At 44.6% G+C, this 16,198-nt stretch overlaps 1 protein-coding gene across 2 annotated transcripts; it reads left to right on the forward strand.

The window, feature by feature from the left end:
• The first annotated feature begins 2,073 nt into the window (after positions 1-2,073).
• On the forward strand, positions 2,074-15,853 carry Nudt7 (nudix hydrolase 7). 2 transcript variants are annotated; one of them, XM_005345716.2, is made up of 4 exons: positions 2,074-2,165; positions 4,720-4,873; positions 11,232-11,390; positions 15,217-15,853. In XM_005345716.2, the coding sequence occupies exons 1-4, from the start codon at positions 2,074-2,076 to the stop codon at positions 15,577-15,579; spliced, it is 768 nt and encodes a 255-aa protein (XP_005345773.1). In that variant the 3' UTR covers positions 15,580-15,853. The 2 variants fall into 2 exon arrangements, with proteins under 2 accessions (XP_005345773.1, XP_005345774.1); XM_005345717.2 differs by having other exon boundaries at positions 11,232-11,330.
• Positions 15,854-16,198: the final 345 nt, after the last annotated feature.

Here is a 16,198-nt window from a genome sequence, read left to right on the forward strand (position 1 = left end):
TTCTCCTTCTCCTCCTCCTCCTCCTCCTCCTCCTCCTCCTTTTTCTCCTCTTACTCTTCTTCTTTGAAATAGACTCTAAAGTATTCAAGACTAGTCTTTAGTTTGCTATGCAGCCAAGAATGACCTTGGATATCTGATCCTCCTGCTGCCACCTCCCAAGTGTTGAATTGCTGGGATTACAAGCATTTACCTAGGTGTGTTAGAGATTAGACTAAGGGCTTCATTCATGGTAGGTAAACACTCTGCCAACTGCACATCCCTGCTCCGTTAAACCCAAGTTCTACATATACATATACAACATACACAAACACACAGAGAAAAAAATCATCAGAGCACAATGAATAAGGTTATTTCTACAATGGTATTGCTACTCTCTCTTTGCTGAAAAGAAAATAAAAATATAGAGCTTGAGGTCATAGAGCTCTGGTTCGAGGCTACATCATTCTTACCTCTGAACCCATGTATTTCAGCACACCCCAGAGAAACAAATGGTCTGTGAACTAGGTGTGTTTGACCATGAGGGAACTATGGTACAACTGTTCCCTCATGTGACTCTCTTGAGTCGTAAGTATTCTTGTTTTTATGAAATTATTCTTACATCAAAAATAATATACATGAATTATATTTTACTACATTGATCCAAAGGTGAACGTAATTCAGTTTTGATTCATTTTTATATATTCTTCAATATTACATTAAATCTTTAGATTTTAAGAGATGAAAAGAAAAAGAAAAAAAGAAGTATAAAAGCATGAATCTGGGAAGGGGGTGTGGGTTGGAGGGAGGGTCTGGAGGGAATAAGAGGAGTGTGGGAGGTAGATACGATCTAAATACATTGTATTCACATATGAAATTATGGAAAATATATAATCAAATTTAAAGTAGATTATTAAGCATATGTGTCAGACACTATGCCTGCCCCACCCTGTGAGTCTCAGTTCCCACCAGCGTTCCTGGCACACTCCCTTATCCAGCTCCATGTAAGGTGGTGGCACACACTCCGCCTTCCTTCTAAGCTTCCCTCATCTCTAGGCATCCCTCCTCCCTGAAAGCAGGCTCAGCCAGCAGACATCAGCATCTGCTTACTTTTGTTGACCTGCTACCCTCCTTGGACTCAGCAGGTGTGTGCCTCTGGGCAGAATCTACATTGTCCAGGACACTGGAGACACCGTGGGAAACTCACATGTGAGAACCCCAGCTTTAGACAGGAGTGAGGGGCTCAGCCTTGTGGTGGAAAGCCCCAACTCTCCACCCAGCCACCTTTCTCCCTCCCTTTAGAGACCTCCGGCTTCTCTGTGTGGCTATTTGTTTCACAACCCTCTCCTCTATTCCACGGATCTTTTCTCTGTGTGATCTACATCTAGGAACTGCAGGTACTCAACGCTGGCCATCAGACCACTCTCCGCTCACCTCTGAAGGAGATTCAACTCTCCTCTTGCTTCACGGGTGCAGAATCTTGATTTTTCTTTCTTTTGTCCTCCTGGCCTGACTGACCTTGACCTACACCAGCCTCTCAGAGCTGAGTTACAGCTGGCTCCACCACGCCTGGCTTGCATCGTCACTTTAAGAAAAAAAAAAATTGTTGTAAAGGCAAAGGACAGATGCAAGGAGACGGGGAGGTAAGTGAGATGGGAAGGCATTAGGTGAAATCTACAAAGAATCAATAAACGTTTTTTAAAAATGTCACTGGGCTTGCAAGATAGTTCAGCAGGCAAAAGTGCTTGCCTCTGAGCCAACCTACCAGAGTTCGATCCCCAGAACCCCCGGGGTGGAAGGAGAGAACTGATTCCTGCAAGTTGTCCTATGACCTATGCGCCTGCGAAGGCAGGCGCACGCACACACAGACACAGACACACACACATACACTGACACAGACACACACGAGTAATTTTTTTTTTTTTTATCCACGGGTTTAGAGAAGCCCGAGCTGCTAGAAAGCAAACCGTTTTAGTGTATTCAGCAATTTAAACCCTGTCAGCGCCAACTTCAGACCCAACACCGCCCCGGACACGCCCACCAACAGGCCCCGCCCCTCCCGGGTCTTGCACAGTCCGGCTTCTTCCTAGGACAGCTATGCGCACGCGCGTGAGAGCGCTTTGCTTCCTGAAGTCCCCAGCAGCTCGTAGCAAAGGAACTGCAGGGCCGATGTCGCGACCTTGTGTCAGGTAAAGTCCTCCGGCTCCAGACACTGAAGCCTGACCTAACCGGGTCCCGATCACTGCCCAGACCCGAGGCTGATAACCTGCCGAGCCATAGTGCCGTTCAGGCTCCTCCGAACTAGCCTCCTGGATGGCCAGCTGGGACTTTGCCCCTTCTGCTCCTGGGGACAGAGTAGGGGTTTCACCTAACAAGAGTCTCACACAGGCAGTAGTGTCCTCCTGCCCCTAGGTCACAGCGCTTCCCTTTTTCCAACCTGTGTCATTCCAGTAACCTGCCGCCCCACAGCAGAACCTCAGAACCCCACGATGGCCGGACAGTCCTGCCATCAGGCAGATGGGGTTCAAGTTCTTGGGTGGCTACTTACACTCACGATCAATCGTGGTTCTTGCTCAAGGCTGCTCCCAGCCTGTGCTCACATGATCCTGTTATTACCTACAGGGCTGTCCTGAGAAGTAAACACAGAGTGGTGTGAGCCCTGATCAGAGCTGTTGCTCCTATTTTAATGGTGATAGTATGGAGACAGTTTCAAGACTTGGGTTTCTCCTGCTGCCTCTGGGCAGTTCGAGGGGTTCCTTAAAAGCCTCCTTGGGCAGAGTTCTTCCTGCCTGGCTAGTTGTCTTTTCTGAATAGAGGCCTGTGCACTGTGTGCCCGCTTTCAGTGACCCTTTCCAGGACATTTGATGGGTTTGCAGGCAGAGGAGGCGGTGAGAATAACCAAACATCTCCAGCCAATAGCTTGCTAAGAATGCACTAGGCATTAACAGTCACAACTGAGGGCCCCTCCCCCCCACTCCATCCCCATTTGTGAACTGGCCACTTTATCATCAAGACTACCCTCAAACAAGTTTCAGATGAGGACTCTGAGGCTCCAGGAGATGATGCCATTATCATTTTCCGTATGTAGCCCAGGCTGGTCTCAAAATTTTGGCAATCCTCCTGCCTCAACCTCCCAAGCAAAGTGTGAGCCCCCACACCTGGCTCCACCCATTTTGGGGACGAAGTGACCTCTGACTGAACTAAACATCTGCTTCTGTACAGTCACACCACAGAATATTGAAAGCTGATGGCTGCTTCCTGTGACCACCATGACGAACTCCTACCGACTGTATGACTTAAATGATAGCAGTTCCTCATCCTCTCTTGGGTCTGAAGGCCAGTCCATAATCAAGGTGTCCGCAGCAACACACTCAGAAGTCTCTGGGGGCACTTAGTTGCCTCTTCCGGCTTCTGGTGGCTTCTGACCATCCTTGGCTTGTAGCAGCAGCACTCTGGTCCCCATCTCCGTGGGAGTCTCTCTGTAGCCTCTTCTCTTCCTTCAGAGACACCCGTCATTGCATTGGGAGTTTTCCCGAAATCCAGTCTTAACTACTTACATCTGCAAAGATCCCATTTCTGAGTAAAGTCACATCCCTAGGTTCTAAGTTGACATGAATGAGGCCACTGTCCAACACCCTGTGCAGGCCAGCAGCACAATACGCTTGTCTGAGGAACCCAGAAAGAGCTACAAGAAAATGCTGCCATACGTGGTGAGGAATCTAAACTTTTGGCGTAATCCATCAGTAACGGTTCTCAAAACAGTCCCTTGGGCTGCCACAGAGGCACATAGTGACTCTGAAGATAGATCAAGGGCTCCTTCTCAGTCTTCCTCAAAGTCTCTGAGTCACAGTGGGGGGTCCACCCTGCAGAGAGCAGCCTTCTGCCAGATTCTGGGGATGTGTGAGTTTGGGGGTTACTTTTACAGGGCGTCTGGGAGTGAGAACAAGGCAGAAGGGCCAGGCAAGCCTCATAGAGACTTTTTTTGACACACCTGGCCTATTTACGTGTAACTATAGTATTTCCTCCTCCAGAGAACTAGGGGCAGAAACAGGGACTCCCACGCTAAGCAAAGGCTCTACTACTGAGCTACAGCCCAAGCCCTCTTTTTATTTCTTGTTTTGAAACAGGGTCTAGAGTTCAAGGTTAGCCTTGAACTCACTGTGTATCTCCAGGATGCCTTGAATTTGTGATCCTCCTCCCTCAGCTCCCAAACAGCTGGAATTATAATGAAGTACAGCTTACTTACAGATGTCACAGTTCAACTATTACATGATGGAAGAAGTGTCTTACCATACATAATTGATTTGGTTTGAGGTTTTGTTTTTTTTTTTTTTTTTTTTTTGAGGTAAGGAGTCATGTATCACAGGTAGGCCCTGAACTCACCGTGTTGCTGAGGATAACCTTGAACGCCTGGTCCTCTTGCTCTTATTACATCCATGCCTCACCTGGCGTACACTGAATTTTAAATTTAATTTGCTTTTCTAAGTGAACTTGTGTATGCAACTGTGGACTTGGTGCTTTTGCCTCTCTCATTCTTGCCAATAGCATGCAGGTTAAGTGCTGTGATTTCTGCCAGGTTATTGAAACTCTATAATGAGACTCAGAAATGAAATCCAAGGCGCACACTCCCAGCCCCACCACCCACCCCACCCCTCCACCCCCCAGACACAAATAGATCAGCAGGACTAGGAGCTTCCAGCCAGAGCTCTGTTTACTAGAGCTCTTGCCTTGTCTTCCTCTCAGGAACAAGCTGATAGACGATGCCAAGGCCCGCTTGAAAAGGTTCGATGTCGGGACCAGATATTCCCATCTGTCTGCTAATAAATACTCTGTCCTTCTGCCATTGCTGGTCAAAGGAGGAAAGCTGTACCTGCTGCTCACTGTCCGCTCAGACAAGGTAGGTGACATCTTGGGGGCATTTAAAAACAACAAAATTTACCTTACAAGAAATAGAAAACACTTTAGACCAGGGTTATTTAATATAAGTGCTTAAACAGGATTTGGATTTAGAACATTCTTTGTTAAGGAGCCTTCTTGTGTACTCTGGGATGTTTAGTGTTTTCTTGATTTCTACCCGTGACAGCAGCACACATCCACAGGCTCATCTGTGTGTCTCCAGACAGTGCCAGTAGTCCCAACAGAAAAAGGGTAGAATTATCCCCACTAACAATGACTCCATTAAACTAATCCATCCAGGTAAACTGGAGCGTACTGTTAGTAGCCTAGGCCCTGAAGCCCGCTGCCCAGTTGAATGCCAGCTGAAGTTAGAAACCATCTGACTTTATAACTGTACCAGGCTGGGTGTTCCTGTCTCTCCTATGCACTTCTGGGTACCCTTCTTTGCTGTTGGGAATGTTTCCCAAAGAGAGTTGAAGAAATGATCATTTCAAGGTTATCCTGGGATAGAAATAAATGGACCACAAAATGGCATGGCCTTCCAACCAGCATGATTAAATGATGATAGATAGATAGATAGATAGATAGATAGATAGATAGATAGATAGATAGATAGATAGATAGATAGATAGATAGATAAACAACAACTGAGTTCTGTGGACTCAGGGGACACAGAGCTGTGGAGATCCTTTTCACTGTGGGGCCAGCAAGTGGTACCAATCCATGTAGTGATCAAAATCGAGTTTCCCGGAGGAGACACTTAGCTAGAACTAGAAAAATGAGGTCTGTTCACTGGGAAAGTGAGAATGTGTGTGTGTGTGTGTGTGTGTGTGTGTGTATGTGTACACATGTATATTCCTGAATAAACCTACTTAGTCCATATTATGCTACTTATACATGTTTTGAGGGCTGTCTGTTTGGTGTTGGATAACCAGTTAATGGGCGCTTCTCTAAGGAACGATTGTCCCCCCTGGCCTCAGTACTCCTTCGTTGCCTGTAGTTCTTTGTGTAGGGTAGGACCTCCCTCCTCTTTGGCATGTCTATTGGTGTTGTCCTTGTTTAGCTCATGTTTAGGCCATCATGTTGGTGACAGCTTATGAGGGTCTCCTTGTAATGTCGGAAGCTACACTGTTGTTTGAGACAGTCTCCTATTAACCTGGGTCTCTCCAAATAGAATAGGATAGCCTATATGATTGTAATAACAATTGATGCAAAAAAAGCCATGAATTTAAAAGAGAGCAAGGGGGATTTATATGAGAGTGTTTGGAGAGAGGAAAAGGAAGGAAGAAATGATGTGATTCTATTATAATCTCAAAAATAAAATAAATAAAAAACAATCAAAGCAACCCAGTATAGTTGGCACCTAAGGAATGGTGTCTAAAGTTGACCTTTGGCCTCCACATGCACACATAGACATGTGCACCCACGCAAACACATGTATGTCCATACAGACAGACACACAGCTTACACTATTTACAGAGGGAAAAGATTATGAACTCTCATGCCTAGGTAGGACCCTTTCTGGTCCCAACAGTCTATGAAAAGTTGGGTTTTTTTTTAATGTACTTACTTGCTTCCAAAACAGTAGAACTTTTTCTAAGAGCAGAATTCTCTGGAATTCAAAAGGTTCTTGTTCCCTATTAATTGGAGCCAAGGCGGAAGGCCACTTGAATTGAATTGGCATGCTCTGGGGTCTTTTTGAAGGGCTTTCAAAACATATTTTAAATCAAGTTCATATTTTCTATCAAGCCAATGAGTCCTTGTGAGTGCCCCTGTCACCAGCTACTGTAGAGTTGAATGTGCAAGCAATAAATCATGTTTTAGAGGTAAAATAACAGAAGGTGTATTTTTTAAAGTCTTCTGTAAGACAGGCTTCAGTAGACAGAAAATGGTCCAGCCTTCCCCTCCCTACTCTTGCATCTGTCACCGATGAGATGTGTGAGATCATAACTGTCAAATCAGATCCCATAGAACTCAGAACTACCAATGTTTTCCAAAGACTTACCTAGGGCTGGTAGCATAGCACAATGGCAGAACACTGCCCTAGTAGGCACAGAGCCCTGGCTCAACCCTCAGCACCACAAAATAAAAGAAATGAATGAATAAAAACAAAAAGCTTGCTAAAGTGGAGTCTTCGGCTGCAGCAGCCTCAGTCCTCTCAAACCGCTGCAACAGAATACCTTATACTGGATGCTTACAAACATGAAACATTTCTAATGGCTGGGGGGGCTCCGAAGTTCAGTATCCAGGCATCTGCAGATCGAGTACTCGGTCCTGACCTCTTTCTAACTCGTGGATGATGGTTTTTCCCTGTGTGCTCACAGAGTGAGCAGAGCAGTTGGTAAGCTCTAATCTTATTGATAAGGGCCTTGCTCCATTAGAATTTTCCAAGAGCCTCACGTCCAAATGACATTACCTTGTGACTGAGGATTTCCACATTCAAGGAAACAGATATTCTGACCAGATCTGGCTGCTAGCTTTCCTTAGCACAGCTCTGTCAGTCAATCCAGGTGCTCAGAATGCCAACAGGACATCTAGGTTGAACTCTGAATATCAAGAACCGACTTTAGGGTGTCTCATTACATCCCCTTGCCTGGGACCAAGACACGGCTCCACGTGCTGAAGGCTCAGCTCGTGGAACCGCCCTGTGGTTCTAGCATGCACACACTGCCATGATCTTTGCACAGAGTTGGCAAGAAGCTGACCTAAGAGTCCTGCTGAGTCAGGCTCTCGCAGCAGATGAGGGGGAGGACGCTGGACAAGGTGTAGGTGAAGGTGTAAGAGAAACTGGGCTGGGCACTGCAGAAAAGAGAATGGTGAGGGCTGCATCTTTCAGGGACGAAAAAGGAGGAAATCACCGGAATGTCACACATGGAGACACATTGTCCTAAAATCAGAAAGAACTGACGTTGGAGATGTCGGTGGAGGAGTCGGGAAGGAGAGGGCCCTGTTCTTCTTGTGAGTGAACAAAAATTAATGGAGATGTTGAGATACATGGCACTGATAGTGATGGGTCCTCAACCATACTATGTTTAAGCAAACTCTTATTTATTTAGATTTATATGGGAGTGTGAATGTGGGCATTTTGCATGGCGACCTATGTAGGGGAGCTAGAGGACCCCTTTTGAGAGTCTCTTCTCTTCTCCCTTGTTATTGAGACAGGGTCTCTCTTGGCCTGATCTCCTCATTCCCCAGCTATAGAGCCCAGAGTTTTGCTCTTTGAACTTCTCCCAGGTTCTCTCAAATCTTGCAGAATGATCGCTCACTAGTAGAGGAAACTTAAGCTTCTGGGTTGCTGTCCTGTCTCTGCATCCCGTCTGGTTGTGAGAATTCTGAGGTTACAGATGTATGCCATCACATGCAGCCTTGTGTGTGGATTCTAGGAATCAAATTCCGATCGCTGGGCTTGCATCACAGACACTTCTCCCCGCTGAGTCATCCCCGTGGCCCTAGAGACTTTTAAATAGATGCTATGCTGGTCTACTGGCTTTGGGGGAGCCTAGGCAGTTTGGATGCTCAACTTACTAAACCTGGATGGAGGTGGGCGGTCCTTGGACTTCCCACAGGTCAGGGAACCCTGATTGCTCTTCAAGCTGATGAGGGAGAGGGACTTGATCGGGGGAGGGGGAGGGAAATGGGAGGCGGTGGCGGGGAGGAGGCAGAAATCCTTAATAAATAAATAAATTAAAATAAAATAAAAAAAAATCCCAGAGACAGCCAAAAAAAAAAAAATAGATGCTATGCTGATTAAGAACATGGCCTCTAGAATTAAACTCCAATTAAAGCTCACTGTGTGAACTTTGTCAGGTAACTTAACCTGTAGGTGTCTTACCCTTTCTGTGAAAGTAGAATAATAGTAACCTAATGTGGTTCGTGTGCCCGTTGATAGAGATCATTTGTGATCTATACAAGCGGAGGAATACTATTCAGCCATATTCAGGCCTGTGATACAACATGGCAAAACCTCACAAACAAGATGCTGAGAGATACGGAAAGTTGTTGTTGGCTCTTTTACTCTTTATTCCTTCTGAGAGGCCCACCACCCAGCTCCCAAATAACCACACATGGGGACATTTACTCTTACTTATGAATACCCGGCCTTAACTTTGCTTGTTTCTTGCCAGCTTTTCTTAAATTATCCTGACTACCTTTTGCCTCTGGGATTTTATCTTTCCCTATTTTTGTATACCTTTCTTTACTTCCTTCTCCATGGCTGGCTGTGTAGCTGGGTGGCTGGCCCCTGATGTCCTCCTCTCCTTGTTCTCTTACTCCCCCCCCCCACTTCCACATTTTTTCTTCTATTTATTTTCTCTGCCTGCCAGCTCCACCTATGCTTGGCCCAGCCTTGCTATTGGCTGCTCAGCACTTTATTAGACCTTCAGGGATTTTAGACAGGCAAAAAATCACAGCTTCACAGAGTTGAACAAATGCAGCATAAACAAAAGCAACACAGCTTAAAATAATATTCCCCAACAGACGATCACATGTCACGTGACTTCATTTACACGAAACAATTAAACTGGAAATCCACTTGGACAGAAAGCAGAGAACAGGGAGCAGAGTGGGGGAAGCTTAATGGGTGTGGCTTCCTCTTGGAGTGGGGAAAACATTCTGAAACTAGATATTAGGTATGGTTATATATCTTTATGGGTTTATTAAATGTTCCTGAATTGTTTGTTTTAAGTTGGTTAATCATATTGATTTTACTTCATTAAAAATGCTTTAAGATACAATAACTTGTAGGGTTGGGGATGTAGAACAGTTGGTAGAGTGCTGGCCTACCATGTGCTTGTCCTGGGTTTGATCCCCAGACTGCCTAAAACAGGGCATGGTGGTGTAAATCCCAATCACCGCACTGGAGAGAAGGAAGCAGGAAGTCCAAAGGCCCAAGGTCATCCTTGACTGCAGAGCAAATCTGAGGTCAAACTGAGACCCTGTCCCAGTGTTTTCCCACAAATCATAACAGCTTGTAGAAAAATTTCCTGTGAAGCATATGCCCTGAATATGGTTAGCACTCACAAAGGACTTAACAAACACATCTGTTGGTAATACCGTTTTTGTAGTATCCTTTCCTTTAGCTTTTACAAACCCTCACTGTTATCTGTCTGTTTATGTGTTTATGTTGTCTTTAAGAGGCATGTAGACAAAAATTAGAATTAACAGAAGGTCTCAAAGTTATTAATGTAAGGTGTGTGTGTGTGTGTCTGTGTGTGTGTTTGCACTATTTACAATAAATGGAATTAACCTAGGTGCATATGTATATATGTTTGTGTTTATGTATATATATATAATATATACATATGAAATGAAAATTGAAGAAAATTGAAGAAAAACAAGATCATACCATGTGTAAGAAAATAAATGCAACTGAACTTAATCATATACTATTTTCCTTCACCTGCAGTTCTTACATTTTATATAGCCACATAAAATCATGCATATATATGATATAAAAGGAAAAGGAAAACTGCTTAGGGAGACTAAGGGGACTACTAGGAGGGAAGAGAAACAGATACAGGGAGCATAAGGGAATTATTCTCTGCATATAATATAGACATATAAATATTTTAAATAAGCAAAAACATCTAAAATATATCAATGAATTGAAATTAACAATATTTATGAACATGTGAATTTGTCAGACAAAATGAGCCTGCATTCTTGGTAGATATGTTTCCTATGCAGTATTATTTTTATTTAAATACATATATTATTTATAAAGTTAAATTATTATTTCCTTCAGGGATATTTTTATGTTCTGTGTGTACCAAATGTTATACATTAAAAATCATAGCTGGTGGATGTGTGGTGAGATATAAAAAGTAGAAGGTATAGTACATGAATACGTAGCGAAGCTTAATTTGATGTTAATATTGAGTACAAATATTTTTATAGGTTTGTGAACTAGGAAAAGACCATGTAAAATATCTATTTCAGATGGGGAGCAATACAGAGAATTTTCTAGATAGACATTTCCCAACCTTTGTAATAAAGTTACTAGTGTAAGATATATTTGTGTATGGGGTGTGTGTGTGTGTGTATGTATGTATGTGTGCACGAGCCTGCTTGTGCAAGCATGCACGCACACCGTGCCTCTCATGTGAAGGTCAGAGGACAACTTTCGAACATCACTGTTTTCCTTCCACCATGTGGGCTTGGGATTCAGACTCAGGTTGTACCCTTGCCTGCTGAGCCCATCTCAGCAGTCTTGATTTTGTTTTTTGTTTGCTTGCTTGTTTGTTTGTTTTGTTTTTAGGATTCAAGGGAAAGCATATCTTGTTGAGTTAACATTTGTTGAATGACTACATAGTTCTCAAACTGAAATCTTACTCTGTAACTCTGTTCTTACAATCCCCCAGCTGAGACGGTCACCCGGAGAAGTCTGCTTCCCTGGAGGAAAGAGGGACCCAGTGGACATGGATGACACGGCCACTGCTCTCCGTGAAGCCCAGGAGGAGGTGGGGCTGCATCCCCACCAAGTGGAGGTGGTCTCTCACCTGGTGCCATATCTGATTGATGTAAGGACAGTCATGAGCCCTTCTGAGCTCCTAGGGGATTCTCCATTGGTTCAAACGTAATTCCCAAGAGCACTAAGCATAGAACCAGGATAACTAGGTCCTCGTGTGGACTTTGTGTGCCCTTCATTGAGCTCTGTATCCACGGGTAAGCCCTTCTCATTCATTCAGAAAGAGGGGAGCTACGTCAATGATCCACGGAACACCGAGTGTACTCAGAATTGCCCCCGCTCGTGTTCAGTTCACATGTACTTTTCTCCGGTACACATTTATTTTGAGAATTCAGTTGAAAAACAATATCCTATTGTGCAACATACTAAATGTTATCTCTTTGGAGGGGAAGGGGCCCAGTGTTTGCTGTTTACTTTAATGTCAGTTGTTTTGGTGCACACCTTGGGATAAGGGGTTAAAGAACTAGGGGGCTTTTTCTCCTCAGCCTCCTCTGCATTTGATCGTCAGGTCTCTGTGGTGTTTGGGTCTGTGATTATTTCCTACACTCCATCTCATCATGACCTTGGCAGTTTTAAGCTCTACTGGATGTCCTTCAATTCAGGTACCTCCTGGCAAAGGTCTTCATAAAAAGACTTTATTTCTCTTTATGCTTATGCGGGTGGTGGTGAATGTGCCTGCAGGATCCTTCAGAGGCCAAAAAGATGTTGTCAACTCCAAACTGGGAACTGAAGGTTATAGGCGGTTGGGAGCCACTTGATACAGATGCCGAGAACTTGAACTCTGGTCCTCTGCAAGAGCAGCATGTGCTCTTCATAGCTGAGCTAGCTCTCCATGCCCTGGGCTCCTCATAGTTAGACTAGGGTCACGATTTGGGAGGACAAGATCATGTGACAAGCTGTCTAAAAACTGCCAGTGTTTGTCACCACATTCCTGTGTGAGTCAGGACCTTCTTATCTGACAAGCCAAACAGCATCTGCAAACCTGGAGCTGGAATAGCCGGTTCTCATCGGCTAGCAAACTCACTGTTGTGCAAAAGGACTTTAGGATTCACTGGTTCGTTTTAATCTGTGTACCAGCATTATTTTATCAGTATAAATGTACGATAGCCCTCTAAATTGATGCCCAGAATGATGACAAATTAGTAGTCATCTGTTCTCATGGCCCCGATCCCAGCATCTTCCGTGGTTAATGTCTGACACAGCTGTGGTGTGTTGGTCACAGCTGGGAAACAATGTTAGAACATTATTATGAACTAAACCCACCCGTTCTTTACTACTTTTCCTATTGTCTTCCCTTCTGCCTTTGACCCCATCCTGCACACCAGATTGTGTTGTCGGCTCTCTTAGTCCTTGTGACAGTTTCTTGTACTGCGCTCATTGTGACTGTGGCAGCGTCAAAGTTTACCATCCATGCCTTTGGTTCAGCATCCTTGAGTGTGAGTGTCGCTGACATTTTCTTCATAGTTGATAGATTTCCTCATAGCTGGTGGCATAGTTTGAGTGAGGAACACCACAGGATGGGGTGTCCTCATATAACCACAGAACTAGATAGAGATAATTTAAATATTCTCTGCATTGGAATTTCAGGCAAAGTGTATATTAAAGCAATACTGCCACCAATGCCTTACAGTTGGAAAACCAGAGGGTTAGATTGTCTTACTGTTCCATTTTGCCTAAAGTCTCAGTGGTACTGGGTTGTAAAAGGCAGTGAGACTGAGCCCATCCTTCTTCATGGAGAATATTTGAAAAGTAGAAAGGACACCTTTTGGAAAGATTCAGTATGGAACAAGCTGGTGACCTCTCCATAAATGCTTGCTGAGTGTGTGTGTGTGTGGTGACTGAGACAGACAGACACGTGGAGAAAGATTAAAGACAGAGATAGAGAGACATAGAGACACTCAGATACAGACAGACAGGAAGACACAGACAAAGAAAAGAGAGCATGAGAGGGCAACGTGGCAGTTGTTTCCTCTTCAGTTGCATTTTCTAATGATCTAATTTTCAATTAATTTCTGCAAATCCTCCAACACACTTTAGGGAGTTTAGAACTCCCTGACTCGTTGAACTAAAGCAGTTCAAAGTCTCTCAAACCAGGGCTTCATTTCCACAATCCCTGAGAGTTAATGAATAATTGTATGTGGGTGATTGGAATAATGGAGTTCACAGATGCCTCGGGCCACTTTCTGCTCGTCTTCAAACATATCAGCTAATCAACTAATAGGGCATGATGGTTAATTTTAAAAGTCAAATTGCCACAACTTAGAATCACCTACATAGAGAGTCTCCCCTGAATTATCTAGATCAGATTGGCCGAAGTGTGCGTGTGCGTGTGTGTGTAGGGGCATGTCAGTAGTTAATGGATGCAAGAGTGCTCAGCCCAAGCCCACTGTGGGCAGTACCATTCCCTAGGCAGGTGGTCTTGGGCCGAGCCAGCAAACTGCATCACCATGGTTCCTGCTTCACTCTTTTGATTGTGAAGTGAATTCCTCGCTCAGAAGTTATGCTGTGTGAATTAGTAAGCAGTTCCTCCTGTGGGTTCCTGCCTCGATTTCCCTCACTGTAGGACTGTGAGCTAGAACCCTGAAACAAATAACCCTCTCTCCCCCAAACTAACTTTTGGTGACTTTTTTTTTTTTTTAAATCACAGCAATAGAAATGAAACTAGGACCTAGAAGGGAGATTTAGCTCAGTTCAGAGTTCTGGAGGTTTGAGCCCATGGCTAGTTAGCTGTAAGGTACCTCATTCTGGCATACCCTTTTGGGGTTCCCTTGAGGCCTCTTCGTCCATCCTTCCCTCCCACTGTGCGTTTCTGGTAGCCAGCAGTTCTCTGGGTAACTGGGGAGAACTAAAGCTGACGTCATGCACAGAGGGGCAGAAGTGTTGCACCATCTCCCTGTGAAGCTGTCCCCCTCCACCGGTGGCTGTGGTTGAGCCCGAGACCCTGGCTCGGCATCTCTAGCAGGAGTGTACTCCACAGCACCCTGCCTGCTTTCTTCAAGCTCTTGCTCTCCCTCCGTAGCCCCTCACCAGTTTCTCCTCTATCACATTAAGAAATTGCTTGCACCTCAATCCTCAGCTCACCATCATCTGCTCTGGGAAACCCATGACCTCCAAGAGGGAGCCTTTATGCAGGATCCAGCATGGCTGGGACTCTCTTAGACCTATAACCTAAGATTTATTACCCTATGGCTATTTATGGTCTATGTTCCCCTTGTCTCCTCTCTAGGCAAAGATGGTTATTCACCATGGATACAGTTAATAGTCTTACCTGAGTCCATTCTGAAACCCTCTTTGGCTGCCTCCCTCCATGAGAGGTCCCAATGGGCCTGTTTAGCCTTCTCTAGACTCCCCCATCACTATGTACTTCCTTCTGGCTTTCCCCAGCGTCTTCCTTGTGACCCAGGAGCTTCAAACTGGAGATCACATCTATGCTCAGACCCAGCTTCTCTTGCAGGCTTTCCAGTAGAAGTGAAGATGCTCCATGCAGCAGAAACTCTGTTATTTTGCAAACATTCACGCTCATAAGTAAAACTATCTCTTCACAAGACAAATATGTATGTTATACAAAATATAGTTTATAAGCAATGGTATGGCTTACAGTTTTGAAATATGCCACTTTTATGCTGATAAGACATCATACCTCTGTTTTTACCAAGAGGAAAATGTGTATGATATCATTCCAGATGCCAACACAAGTGGAGCGTCTCTGTTACATGGGGGACAGGAAATTGCGTCAGGAACACCCCTGTCCCCTGGTTCACCTTGTCCCATGTATCATAGCCTTGGTCTTTCCCCTCCTAGCAGCGGCAATGTGTTTAGTCTTGGAATCAGTACATTGCTGCACTTTGTAATACGTGGGTTTTGGTTTCTGCTTTCAGAATGACGCACTGATAACCCCTGTGGTGGGTTTTCTAGACCACAACTTCCAGGCCCGGCCTAACGCTGATGAAGTTAAGGATGTGTTCCTCATGCCTTTGGACTATTTCCTGCAGCCCCAAGTCTACTACCAGAACCACTTCACATACTCTGGCCACCATATCGTGATTCACTGCTTCGAGTATACAGACCCTGAAACCGGGGTGAAGTACCTAGTCAAGGGAATGACTTCAAAACTGGCTGTGCTGGTTGCCTTAATTATCTTGGAAAAAAGTCCCTCCTTTGACATTGAGTTTGATCTCAATGACTTGATACCGTCTTGTGAAAAGACCTTCCTTCGTAGACTTTCTTCAAGCAAGTTGTGAAGACGTCAACACACGAGAGAACATCCCAGAGGTTCCAGCATGAGCTTCTCTGCTCAGAACAATGTCAGCAAGTGGAACCCGACAGGTGTGAACAGTCTTCCTGCAGTGTGCACAGAAAGGGCCTGCCTGCTTTCCAGGTGCCTTTTTTTTTTAAAAAAAAAAAAAATCTAAAACACTAAAAGTCTTTCAAAACTGGAATATTGCTTTCACAGGGCAATCTAATTTTACCCACAGTGCCAATGTCTGTAGCTATTTTAGGGGTATCTGGCACATAGTAGGCACTTAATAAATATTTGTTGAATATATGACTGTGCAGTGCCTATATTATTTTAAAGTATTTAAAATACATTTTACATCCGTCATTTGCCATGACAGAAACTTCTGGTTAACCATTCAAAGCTATACGGGTGGGACGAGGGAGATAACTCCACCAATGTAGTACCTGTCTTGCAAGCATAAGGATCTGAGTTCGATCCCCATCACCCGTGTAAAATGACTCAAGTGTGGTGGTGTACCTTTGTAATCCCAGCACTGGGACACAGGACCAGGAAGCTCTGAGGCTTACTGTTCAGGCAGCCTACCCGCCTAGACAAGCTCTAGGCCAATGAGAGAGTTCCTG

Source organism: Microtus ochrogaster, chromosome 4 (genome assembly GCF_000317375.1).
Source record: "Microtus ochrogaster isolate Prairie Vole_2 chromosome 4, MicOch1.0, whole genome shotgun sequence".
Taxonomy (NCBI): domain Eukaryota; kingdom Metazoa; phylum Chordata; class Mammalia; order Rodentia; family Cricetidae; genus Microtus; species Microtus ochrogaster.

Coding starts and splice junctions, on each gene's coding strand:
- Nudt7 (XM_005345716.2), top strand. CDS start 2,074: ATGCGCACGCGCGTGAGAGCGCTTTGCTTCCTGAAGTCCCCAGCAGCT. Junction 2,166..4,719: donor ATGTCGCGACCTTGTGTCAG/GTAAAGTCCTCC, acceptor TCTTCCTCTCAG/GAACAAGCTGATAGACGATG. Junction 11,391..15,216: donor TGGTGCCATATCTGATTGAT/GTAAGGACAGTC, acceptor TTCTGCTTTCAG/AATGACGCACTGATAACCCC.